The sequence below is a fragment of the Lonchura striata genome, chromosome 5 (assembly GCF_050655825.1).
Source record: "Lonchura striata isolate lonStrDom1 chromosome 5, ASM5065582v1, whole genome shotgun sequence".
Classification (NCBI taxonomy): Eukaryota; Metazoa; Chordata; class Aves; order Passeriformes; family Estrildidae; genus Lonchura; species Lonchura striata.
In genome coordinates, this window is record NC_140707.1 from 57,930,224 (window position 1) to 57,943,447 (window position 13,224).

At 37.2% G+C, this 13,224-nt stretch overlaps 1 protein-coding gene across 3 annotated transcripts in view; it reads left to right on the top strand.

The window, feature by feature from the left end:
• Positions 1–13,224, top strand: part of SLC24A4 (solute carrier family 24 member 4) — an 85,209-nt gene that overhangs the window by 41,109 nt on the left and 30,876 nt on the right. For all 3 annotated transcript variants that reach the window (XM_085582280.1, XM_021531951.4, XM_085582281.1), the window contains exons 3-7: positions 7,714–7,790; positions 8,961–9,035; positions 10,830–10,914; positions 11,596–11,699; positions 12,435–12,509. In XM_085582280.1, the coding sequence (XP_085438406.1) occupies positions 7,714–7,790; positions 8,961–9,035; positions 10,830–10,914; positions 11,596–11,699; positions 12,435–12,509 (416 nt within the window). The remainder of the gene's footprint in view (positions 1–7,713; positions 7,791–8,960; positions 9,036–10,829; positions 10,915–11,595; positions 11,700–12,434; positions 12,510–13,224) is intronic.

Below are 13,224 nucleotides of genomic sequence, written 5' to 3' on the forward strand. Positions count from 1 at the left end.
AATGAACCGTGCTGAAGTTTTTACTGAAGTAGAAGGGATTCAAAAGCTTATTATTATGCATTCACTGTATTGAAGGCACAATAGCACAGTTTCATTTAAAGTGCACTTCTGTTCTGAATGATAGCTGCTGTGGCAGCTCTTGTCATTGCTTAGTTCTTTCTTCTCAGTGTTTTCTACATGTGATCTGTTCAGTTTTCAAGTAACCTGGTAGCTTTTCTGGCCACTAGCAGTTCAAACTTAATCTGTGGTCTGACTTGGATCCACTCAGTTTTGCCAGTGATTTTGCCATTTGAATGTGGCTGTCACTGCTACTGAGGGTGTATCCGCCAGACCAAATTCTGTGTTATTTGAGGCCTGTGCCAACACATGTAAGGAGGTAGCAATTTTATTCACTCAAGAAGGGAGGGTAGAAGGAACTTGGTTGTACAGAAAAGTACTTTTGTAGTCATTTTGCAAGCAGAGGTGTTCATGGAACAGGATGAGTGATATTTTATAAAGAAAGATGTTATTTCCTGTCACTTAATTTATATCTGCTCTTAAATATAATCATCTTTCCCAGTAGCTCTGCTGTGGTATTTTACTTTTACTTTCCAAAGGGCAGTTTTGATCCCATTGTTCATGTGGCATCAATGGGATAATGTTGGAATGGACTAATAACGCATCCCTGTGCCAAATGAAGTCTTCAGATGTTCAGAAAAGAAGATTTCTACCTTGGACCAAATTCACTTAACTGATCCCTCTTGCTTGCATATTCAAGCAGCACAAGGAAGATTTTCTCCTCTGCTATGAAATTCTGTGGTGTGAGGAAATCTGCCACGGGCAGCTTCTGTGGTGGTTGTTCCTTGTTTACTGCCTGCTGACAGAGTAATTTTGGGAACCAAGGAAGAGATAGTGGTCTGCTTTCTGCTATTCATTCGGTATGATACAACAGCGTATGTAAGAGCAGCTCCAGTGCATATTCAGTAAAAATATTTTTTAAAACATTTTAAAAAAGATTTTAACTGTGGAGTTAGTACCCACTATGTGTAAAAGTGTCCTTTTGTGCCAAATGGAGTGGGTCATTTCAAAGGGGTTCACTAGTCCACAGTATCTTAAAATTACGTTACACTTTTCATAATCTTTTCAGTGAAGTGCTACAACTTGTCTGGTTGATTTCAAAGCCCATTGTTACAGAAATCAGATTGTCATTTTTCCCCTGGCAATACACTTTATGACTAGACCTGCAGTGAAATCCCCTTGAAGATGCTATTGACATGTCAGACAAAACAGCCTCTTCTTGGTGTTATTGTAAGGTGAATAAACTGAGTTCATAAGTGATTAGGTGTAACAATTAGCATAAATACTTTCCATCCTTTAATTCTGGAAGAGATTTTTGAGTCTGACTGGGAGTAAAAAAATTCTAAACAAGACCTCTTTGAGCTTGAGCTGAGGATACCAAAACCTCGTAGTGACATATTTGACTCTCCAGCTTGTTTGCAGCTGGAAGGCTTGCCTGTGAAAAACATAAGGAATAACCTGACCTTTTAACAACTGTCCTTTTTATGTGAGTCACAGTACTGGTTGTTAATCCAGTCATTGTCCTCTTTCCAAAAGGTAGTGATCTTGCCAGGGACATCACTTCTTATCTGTATTTAAAAAGGACACAGCCAAAGTGAGTTCAAAACCCAGCACAGCCAAAGATCTCTCTCCTTCAAATGAATCAAGATGCTGTAGACCAGAGAAGCTATAGACTTTCAGGAAGCAAAAAATGGCAGAAAGGTGGAGACAGTCTCAAGCGTGTGAAGCTCAGAATGGGAAATTCCATGTGGAGGCAAATTCCATGTAGAAGACACAATTATTTACAGGTAACTGGTGTCTGTAGTTAATTCATAGGACAGTCAAGAGGAAGTACAATTTAAACTGTTCACATTATTCCATGGTGTTTATTCACTGCTGAGAACCAGAATTATTCCCCCAGAGCCTGGAAATGACATGTCATATCTGAAAAAGCTGCACCAGTGCTGGACCCTGGCAGTGTTTGAACTGCTTTGCTAGCCTTGGCTCAGAGTAGTGTAAACAGAGTATGAGTCAGTAAGTGAAAAAGGGGAGAAGGTAAAAAATTTCTTAGTACCCTGGTTTAGGAATCTGACATGTGAAATAAAAGGGTTGGGGTCCATAGGTGGCATTTTGAAGAATACACTCATGCTTAGTGGAAAACTTGTGTCCTAATAAGAGAAGATGCTAAAACAGTTCAGATATTGTGTGAATGGTCTGGAGGCCAGAGAGAAAAAAACAAGCAAAACATGATTCCAAACCTTAGGAACCTTTTAGAGTTTGTTTTTTTTTTTTGAGTAACACAAAGGTTAATTCATGAAACGCTGCTCTCTGGTATGCGGATGCATATTCTTGTGTCCTCATTGAGTCCCCTAGATCAGGAACTGGAATTTCATCATGCCTTTTAATTTTTTGGTTGGTAGATAATTCTTAATGTGTTTTTTTATTTTTTTGACATTGACTTAATGAGTGAAAATAGTTTTCTTTTTTTGTAAAAGAGAGAAGAAATACAAGTTTCTAAGATTCTTATTAAATCCTAAGTCTAGGATTTAATAAGGTATTCTACTTTTTATTGTAGATAATCCAGTTTTGTATATATATTTTCATAACTTCATACTGATGGAAAGAGAATTTTCAAGGCTATTTCAAAATACCATTCTTTACAATCATATATAAAATGGATTTCATGGTTGAGAGTTGACTTAGTTATTTGCTTTATAAGCTGCCACTTTTCCACTGCCCATATGATCGCACTTGGGAGTCCTCTTTTGGTTGAGCAATGTAAATTGAATTTATATATCAGAGATAAAATTTGCTCATAATTCTACTGTTTATGAGGTGAGGGGTATGGAGGAGTATGCTTAGTGTGCCTCTTGCCAGATGGTACTTTGTCTGCAAATAGAAAGCTTGATTTTTGGCATCACACAGTTTTATATGGATGCACAAATGCCTCTTGAAGAAGTTGGGTGGTGTTTCAGATAATTTCATTGCACTTCATTTGGGTTATTGTTATTGTTGCCTTATTGTTGCTCAGGTTCATGAGACAAGTTTACTAAAGAGTTATCTCTACAGAAGCGTACTTGCAGAATTTTTCAAATAAATGTGTATTTCTATGAATGGCACATTCCTGATTTGCTGTAAGACCACTGCCTAGGTTAGTATGCAGCAGAAAAATAGGAAAAATCCACAAGTCATCATGCTACAGAAAACTGGAAACAGATGTCTAATGGGAATAGGAGCTTAAAGCTTGCTAATTCCTACTTTTTCCAGAGGGCATCTGACATGATCAGTGAACTGTTCTTTATTTCCTCTGTGGTCCTTTTAAGATTTGTATGTTACCAGCTTTCATGTTTAAATGTGCTTGCTGAGTGTACTGTTTTTCTTCACTGCCAATTTAGAGTTAAGGGCCTGTTAGCTCGTGAAAAGAAATATACCTTTAATGTACTATTGCATATTTATGATTTTCTACTAACTATTCAAATCCATTTAATTTAGGAAGTATTATTAAAAAGGAGGACTTTCATATGACACATTTTATATTTGAGTAAACTAGTTTCACTGTGATGGTAAGATCTTTGGGTTTGACTTTGTTTCTGGTATTAATACTACATTGCATCACTGAAGTCAATACTTTTTTATGAGCAAGAGCTACCTGCTAGTCTTTTCTCAAGTATACAATTGCTGTTACAATATTTACAGCACACAGGTTGTGCAGGAGGATTAGCTGAGTTTATTATGTTGTTCCCTGAGACTATCTACATGTACTGTGGTCATTGTTGTCCTTCTGAGACTGTACCACGTCAGCATCTGAAGTAATAGCTGAAACATGACAGGGGACTGACCCTTTTGACATTCATGGTAAAGAGAATATGGGAGGATGCTTTCAAAGCTGCTAACTGTCTTTCTGTAAAAATCTTCCCAGTGCACTGAGTTTGAAGATCGGTATGGGCTAAAGTCACAAATGTTCTAAAAGCAAGAGTAGTTCAAAGACATTCTACTCATTGCAACTCAGCTGATATAGGACCCTTGCATTCAGGGAGATGTAGTTGGAAGGAATGATGATTTTCCAGCTTTCAATCAAATCTTGCAGCAGATGAGTACGGAGTTCTGAATTAGTACAATTTGCAAGTTGTTGCAAGTTCAGCTCCTGTCACACAAACTGTTGACATCTTGCTGCTGACATCAGGTAATGATGCATGCGTTTGCTTGACAGGTACAAAGAAGCTCACTTCTACACAGTGGTGAGTTTGTTCACTGCCACTGAGGCACAAGTACATGTGGATGGACAAAACACCAAGCCTGGGGAAAATGAGGATCTGGAACACGGGAAGGGAATTGCACACAAGCAGAAATACACTTTAGTGCAGAGGTGCCTAAAGCTGTTTGCAGTGCTTAAACAAATTACACAAACTTTAAGTATTCAGACTGGCTTGTGAATATGGTTATTGAGGGGTTAAAAGTGGAAGTATGTAATTGTGCCTTCTGTCTATCCTTCATCCCCTTACACATCAGTTCTGGGTGAGTCTGATGATCAACAGTCCCTAAATGCCAGGGTGAAGGGGTAGGCATTGCAATCTGTAGCTGTAACAGGGCATGAAGGGACAGAGGGACAGAGGAGCAAGATGTAAGCATTAAAAGGGGCATTGAACTTTTGTGTACATCATGTGCCTAACCCCTGTCCTGCAAAGGCAGAGTTGATTGGACATAGCCTTCAAAAATCTACAGATCCGTTTCCCCTGTCAGGAAAAACCTTAAGAGATGTAGCTGGCTTGAACGCTTAGCAGGTGTTAAGACTTGGCATGTTTGTTGTGAGTAAATCAACTGCTAATAAGGTGAAGAAATCACATGTCAAGGCAGGTTATAAAACCACAGATCCACGTGGTTGTTGAGATGGTTGTCAGGCTTAGGGGATTCTGAAACTTCACTCCACTGGCAGCCTGCCTGTCAGAGTATGGGTAGGGCATGTGGGAACAATGCTCTCAGGGTACCCAGAATTAATCTGCTAACAGCCTACGTCAGGGCAGGTGTCACCAGCATGCTGGGGTTGCCCCAGCTGCTTCGTGCCAGCTCTTTGCTCCAGAGCCAAGCAGGCAGCTTAGGCTGTGCAGCTGCTCTTGTATTCTGCTCTGAGCCATGCTCTTTGCATGCCTTGTATAGCTCTTCAGCCACAGGCAGCTCAGCCAGAGCTTTTTATCAAAGGTGAATCATGCTTTCTGTCATGCCAAAATCAAGGATTTTTTTATGTCCATGACTCAGAGAAAAAGGCGGTGGCGTCTGCTCCAAGTCGTAACTGGTATAAGGTGCCTTTGTTTCCCCACTCATTTAAGGATTGGAGAGAGGGAACAAGCTAGAGATTGATGCCAATTTCAATATAGACTTGGCGTTCTTGGTGTCCTCCCTTCCTGCTGAGATCCGTGCTGGATAAGATGAGCTGCAGGACCCATAAGTTTGCAACAGTACCAGCAGGATAAATATTTCTGTATTTCTATCTGGTTTTAAAATGATGTGTGTATGTTCCCCTCCTTTTTTTTTGGCAAAGGTTAGCCCCATTAGATGCATTGCTCTTCATTTCATCTCCTTCTCCCATCTGTTATGTCTCTTTTCAGTAGAAACCAAGGAGATGTAGCTCCCACTCAGGCAGACAGATAACTCCATCTCCCATACATGAGCAAATATCTCAGTGTGAAGCAGAGCAGTGCCTTGCTGTGCACATACATCAGATTGTACCACGAGGGCAGACTGCTCTCTCAGACTCTGATAATGTCATATTCCCTCTGTCAGCTTATACAGATGAGGGAATGCCATTGCCCCCCTTAGTTAAGTGTTGTTGAATTCCCAGGCCTAAAATAGGACCCAAGGGAATCCAAACAGCTTTTTCCTGAGAAACCAGGTTATCACAGCAGTAGGTAAGAAAAACAAATAGTTTAAAATACTAAAGCCATGATACAGCTAGTAAATAAAGAACAGTGCATGTAGATAAGGTATACAGAATTTATAGATGATTGTTAGTCCAAACCTGTGATTATTTGGATAATAAAGCCATAAAGACAGCAAATATTGATACAGTAAAACTCTATACTGTACCTTGGAACTCACTGGTAGGTGTCCACTTCATTAAAGAAGAAATCTTGCCTACCAAGCTCCAGAGCTTTGTTTAATTTCCCTGACTTTTATAGAAGATTTTGAAATGTCTCACTGTGAGAAAAACTGCACACCATGAGTTCTTTGTAGAGAGGAGCAATATCTTTGAGAAAAGATGTCTTTGTGTTAGTTCATGTAATATTACCTCTGTGAGACAAGCAGGTGTTTATTACAAGTAGTTATTTATTACTAATGCTGTTATCACCAGAATATACTGTTATCACTGTCTATGAAGCAAGGCAGTTTGCAGTGATGCTGCTTTGCTTTTGTTTTGTGATTGGATGCCTACAGTCGTTTTTATTTTCTGGTTCTTACCTTTGATGTCCTCGGGACTTCTCATTCCCTGTTTGGTATTAACTTCACAGAAGTAAAGTCACCTTAGAAATATTAGAAAAATTGTGATTTTTATTAATGCTTCTTACAATTTTGGTTTATACTAACTTATCAATTTTTAACATTGCACTGTGAAATGTTATACAGTCATCTGAATGAGATTACCAGGTAGGTAATAGCTTCCCAGATGACACATCCAGGTTGCCAAGATAGGGAACAGGGATATATTCCTTCTGCCATGTGGTGGCTGTAAGGGGGTGGCACTTGTAGCACAAAGTGCCTGTGATGGGAGCTGCACACCTTTGCATCCAATTATGTGAAAAGATCTGCCTCATGTGCAGGGTGCTGTTGTCATTGCTAGAGACTCAGGCCAAGGCTCTGTTCTTTGCTGTCCTATATGTGTTCTCACAGCTTGAATGGAGGACACAGAGGACAAAGTGGGGGTTGCAGTGTGAATGGTGTATGTGTGTCCTGAATACATCCATGTGGGCATGGTATTTCAACCAGTGATCTAAGAACAACCATATTGTGTAAGCATCTGTAGATCTGGGTCTTTTCTCCCACTTCCCTTCCATTAAGGAAGTTTTCTTAATGAATTTTTAGTTACTAATCACCTCAGATAATATTAGTTTTTAATAGACAGAATTTATTAAAAAACACATGCCTTGTGTGCTTACTAATTTTTACCATACATTATTTCATGGTAGGGAATAACTTTGAAAATTTTTGCTTTTGTCAGCTGATGTAACTGACAATAAGTTCTTAAAGTTGATAGTATTTCAGTATTCTTTCAGAAGATATTCTACTCTCATGAAGGGAATAGTATTTTATTATAGTAGATATTATATACAGCAGTGTATTACTACAAGGAACCTACTTGCTGTTACATGCATATATGCTTCTGTTGGCATCTTAAAATGTTTATAAGACATATAAAATAGATAAAAGCATTGCAGATTGCTGCATCTTGACCTGTAGTTTGTGAATTATCCTGTACTGTGTTCCTGTAAGAGTGTCAACTGTGATTACACAGTGTCTCAAAACTACAGAGCACTAAAGAAATTCTGAAATGGCAAGCTGTAATATAATACATCAGAAGAGGCACTTATGTTTGGTCATATGTTTCTGCAGATGCTTCCCTATTTTTCATTCTTCCATTTATACATGCTGTGTACATTTTAAAAAAAATAAATGTTTTTCTTTCAGCCATTAATGAGTTTCCTGAAGATATATTTACAAATAAAGAACGTCAGCAAGGAGGAATTCTGCTTCATATCATTGCTGTAAGTTTTTCTCTACTGTGCTTTATTTTTGTTTTCATTTATGTTACTCATTCTACTTTTATTTTTTAATAAGCTATTAATTATAATAGTGACCTTACTAAGTAGAGTTCTCTATATATCAACAAGTTTTTAATAGTTTGATTTGAATATTTCTAATATGAGTACAGTTCCTTAAAAGGCAACACTCTGGGGATGTGGTATAGTGGTGGACTTGGTATTGTTGGATTAACAGTTGAACTTGATGATTTTAAGGGTCTTTTCCAACCTAAATGATTCTGTGACTCCCTGATTTAAGAAAAGGATGCAAGTCTGAATTTGCAGAACCTATGAATTCATTCTCTTGGAGATAAAATCCTGGCAGAATGGATCACATGAATTTTATTTCATGTTATATAGTCAGATTTTAGAATTCCTACACTGATGACATTGAGCATGATGTGGAAGTTTCTTGAGTCTCTTTCTTTTCTTTTATGCCTCTATGCAATAGATGTAATTATAATTTTAAAAACCCCAAACCAGCCTTAAAGAAATATAGAAAATATCATGTGGATTTTTTTTTCTATTGTATTAAAAAACAAAGCAAGTGAGGCCTGCACGCTCCAGTTTTTCATTCCCAGCTCAGGGAAAGTAAAGTATAAAGGAGTTCTGTTTGATAGACACCAGCAGGATTAAGCCCACTGCATAGGCACAGCACATAAAGCTGCATAAAACAGTAGGAGAATCACATGTATGCAGGGAACCAGAATAATTTCTAGGTGTTTTAGTGCAGTGATCCATGGCCAGAATCCACTTATTTCCTGTGTAAATATTTCCTGAATATTGTTAATCAGCCTAGTTTTATTTTCTATTTAATTACTTGGTCTGATAATTAGTTAAAAATATAGAGGATGACTACATAACTCATTATATGAAATCTGTTGTGGCATCCTGTTCTGTTTAAGTGTGGTACCTTTCATATTTTAGGGTCTGACAAGTGTTCCAAATTAGATCTTACATTCGAAAATCTGGTTTTATGTCCTAAATTTTTCAACAGGGAGACTTTTATTTGGAATTAAATAAAAAGTGAAGCTATATATTTCTGCTAGGTTGAATAAAGGTAGCATTACCTTTTTTCCTCTTTTCATATACAGGAAAAATCTGAAGTATTCCCTGAATTTGTTTTCTTTACAGGCTCTTTATATGTTTTACGCTTTGGCCATAGTATGTGATGACTTCTTTGTTCCATCCTTAGAGAAAATTTGTGAGGTATGTTAATGAATATTATTACTCTTTTAGAAATTTATTTAGAGAATATTGTTTAGAGATATTATTTTCCATCAAAAAATGAACCAGTGGTCTGTGCACACTGGTTCCTCTGGCAGAAAAAAAATCAAAGATTTAATGAGACAGATGACAAAGCCCACTCTTAAATGCCTGAATCATGTAATTGGAGAGGTATGGGCTATGGATGAGTTGTATTTATTATTGTACTCCTTTTTTAAAAAGTAACTTGAGGAAAGATACCATAGATAGAAAAATTAATGTGGTGGCTATGCAAATCTTCTTGCACATCTACCACTGTGTCAGGAGAGAGGAAGTATATGTGATCCTAGTATAAAATGAAAAAAAGAGAAAATCCTTAAGAAAATTATGTACCCTGTATATGGAATCAGAATACAGATTTTATATGCAAAAAAAAAAGTAACATAATGCCTTTAGTTTTTGAGAAGGCTTTACAAAATTGCATTTAGGATTCTAATTTAGTTGATTGTGACAGAGTAGAATTAATACATGGCATGTAAATGTTGTGGTGAGTATGATATTGGTGAACAAAATAAATACATAATACAAATGTAGATTGTAACTCCTTTTTAAACATGAAATGAAAATCTCATCTCCTTTGCTTTTAAACAAAAATAAGAGTGAACATTTTCTGAAAAACTCCTGTTTTTTTTTTTTTCTCTAACTAGTTTAAAAGTCTCTTTTCCTGTTGCTAAATGTACTAAATACCTGTTGGTGTTACTCAGAGTTGTAAGCTTACACTCATCAGCAGAACAAATAGAATAATAAGGGAGTAATTAAATACTCAGTTGGGATATTTTCTGTCCCTTTCCAGATGTTCAGTATTCAGCATGCACATTAGATACTATATTTAAGTTATACCAGTTGGTTGTACCAATTACTGGTTACTGATCCTTCATAAAATATTTGCATTTTATCTCACATTCCTGCTGAACATTTAAACAGCTACCAAGAGTTCAGACAGAACACTTAGGTTTGAGTTCCTGCAGCAGTATGACTGGTAGTAGATCATATTTGTGTTTATGTTTTGTCAAGACGTGTAGGATGCCATTATTATCAGCTTAAAATGTTTTCAGGCAAACTGCTTGAAAAATACAAGATTTTTTACTTCTCCTTTTGTCACTAGTTAATTTTCTATCCTTGAAAGAAAAATAGTATACTAAAGATGATCTTAGAGACTCTCAAAAAGGAAAAAACTCTTCCATAAAAAACCATGTTTATAGTTCAAGGGAAAGATCTTCAGACTGCTAAATTGATACAACCCACTTGTGGACCTGCACGTGTTTTTGCTGGTCTGAGAACTCTAAGTTACCTATATCCTATTAGAGCTTAATAGCTCTAATAATAAAAATAGATCAGAAAAATAGATCTCTCCACCACACACCCTCTCTGTGTCTAACTGGACTAATTTTATCTGTGTCAGCGGACTCACTTTTGATTAACACAGTTGAAAAGTGAAGCCAGAATCAAGCCTGCTGTTCATAGGATTTATTCACAAAGGTTGTATTTTTCTGTTACAGGTTTTCATTTTTGAATCTTAGAAGCCCTAAGAGTTGGGGAATTGAATGACTGTGTTTAGAGTTACAGAAGTAAATTAATTAAAACAATTTGAGATGTTTACAATTCTTTTGAATCTGCAGAGATACTTTAATCAGCTCCATGTAAGCCACAATTGGCTATTCATTTACATATATAACTGTAGAGCTCCACAATGTAAATACAACAGCAGTGCTGAAATTGCCAATTGTTTTCTTCTAGAAACTACATTTGAGTGAAGATGTTGCTGGAGCCACATTCATGGCAGCAGGGAGCTCCACCCCAGAACTCTTTGCATCTGTTATAGGTATGGAGCCCACACACAAGCTTTTTTGAGATCTGCTGTTAAAAAATCAGCAGCAGATCAAGCACAGGTACCCATTCTTCTGACAATTTATAATCAGCGATTGCAGCTGTCAGCTAGTCTGTGGTTCATGGTATCATTAACTACTCAAAATATCTCATGAAACTGTGAGTCTTTTCTCAAAACACAGAGCAGAATGTCTGATTCTGAACACAGGACACAAAAGAAGAGATTTATTGAAGTCCCTTGAGAAGTAATTTAATATATTTGGAAATAGATTAAGAGCAGCCCTGAGGAGAAAGACTTGGGGGTGTTGGATGATGAGCTCATCATGATCTGTCACTGTGCAGCCAGTGTGCACTTGCAGCCCAGAAAACCAACTATATCCTGGGCTGCACCAGAAGCAGTGTGGCCAGCAGGCTGAGGGATGTGACACAGCTGAAGACTAAGCTGTCAAACTGTTGAACTAACTAGTTAAGAAATCATTTACTAAAATTATATATGTAGAGGTTCTAATCCACAGATGGGGAGCTGTTAGCTAGACTAAAAACACAAATTCATACACAGAGAAGTGAGCCTTAATTATGAAATGTGTTTTGGCTAATCTTTGAAACAATCTCTACTTCACGAGTAGACCTAAATTAAATGACAGATGTAGTTATGTATAATTTTCTCCCTCTGCAGGTGTATTTATCACTCATGGAGATGTAGGAGTTGGAACCATTGTTGGTTCAGCAGTTTTCAACATCCTCTGCATTGTTGGTGTCTGTGGACTGTTTGCAGGACAGGTTAGTAAGATACTTGTCTTTACAGAGTTCAGTTGCTTACAATTTAGGGGTTTCCATAAGCATATATTTAAAAAAAGGACAAAATCACAGACAAAGATGACATTGTGAAAAACTTCAAAGATTGGAAAGAATTTACAAATGCTTTACAAACAGTGAATGTTTCCAAAAAGTTCAGCTGTAGTGTCAGCACTCTGAACATGTAGCATACAGAGGAAACTGGTTCCTCTTCATACAATAATGTCTTTATAGTCAACTGATCATTGGCATGTGCTGATCCTTCCTGGTACTGATGACAGTCAATGAATCTGGGGCACAAGCATGAGATTTGCTCCATTTACTCAATAGATGGTTAAACTGTTTATCATATCTTTTCAGGTAGTAAGTCAAATATATCCACAAATAAAAGGAACAAGGAACAATTGATTTGCTGCAGTACAATGAATTTTACTTTACAGTTGAAATTATAACCAAATCAAGTATCATTAGTAAGAAATGCATTTCAATAATGGAAGTTTCTATATGATTTTTATTACTGATGTTTATTATAGATCCATTGTCTAACAGACTGATACATCTTCATGGTAGCATGAAACTGCATTTGGTTTCAGAATTGTTGCTAATAATAATAATAATTACTCTGCTTACATACCTAAGTTATTTTAAGATAGGGGCTTTTTTATTTGTTTGTTTTTGAAATCCCATATTTTTCTTGGCTGAAGGTGTGGTGTTTTTCAGGTGGTTTGTCTCACCCAGTGGGCAGTGTTCCGGGATTCTGTATACTACACAATATCTGTCATCGTACTTATTGTGGTAAGTAGCTCTCTTATCACTTACTGTGTTTCAGTGCTTGAATTTTTGGAGGACCAGCCTGCTCACTATTGATACAAACTGGCAAATAATTATTTTCCTAGCTAGTTCTAGTGGCATCTGGAAGTGAGAACTGAGCTCCACAGTGTTGTATAAATATGAAAATTTCATACATCGCCATGGAATATGTGCCCACCATGTCCATCAATGTCCATTCATTTTGTACCTAGGGTTTGTAAAGGTCTGCAGATGAGTAGGATACTAGATACACAGTGCAGATAACACTCTCCTCAGACCTAAGAGACTGCTTGTTGTGGAAGTGAAAAATTTTGAGCTACACATCTGTTTTAAATAGAGAAGGTGGCTGTTTCTTGCTTCTACACAATAATTTTATTTTCAATTCTGGGTAAGTTTTTCCAGGTAGAGCACAGGTGAGATACCACTTTCTTCATCAAGAGCAGTGTAGTAGTTGTTGAATGTACACATTTAACGTGTCTGGTGGCAAGGCAGGGAAAAATCCATTAGTCTGTATTTTGTAATGCAAGTGGATCACTAGCTGTGTATTCAGTAACAGCAGTTGCACAGGGTGGAACAAAATGTGTATAACCACTTGACCCAAAAGAAGTAAAATGGCTGCCTGCTCTGCTACAGCCAGTCTAGCTGCTAAAAGGACTCCAGAGTTAAATTGTTTTGGAATAAGTGACTTTACTGTCATTTG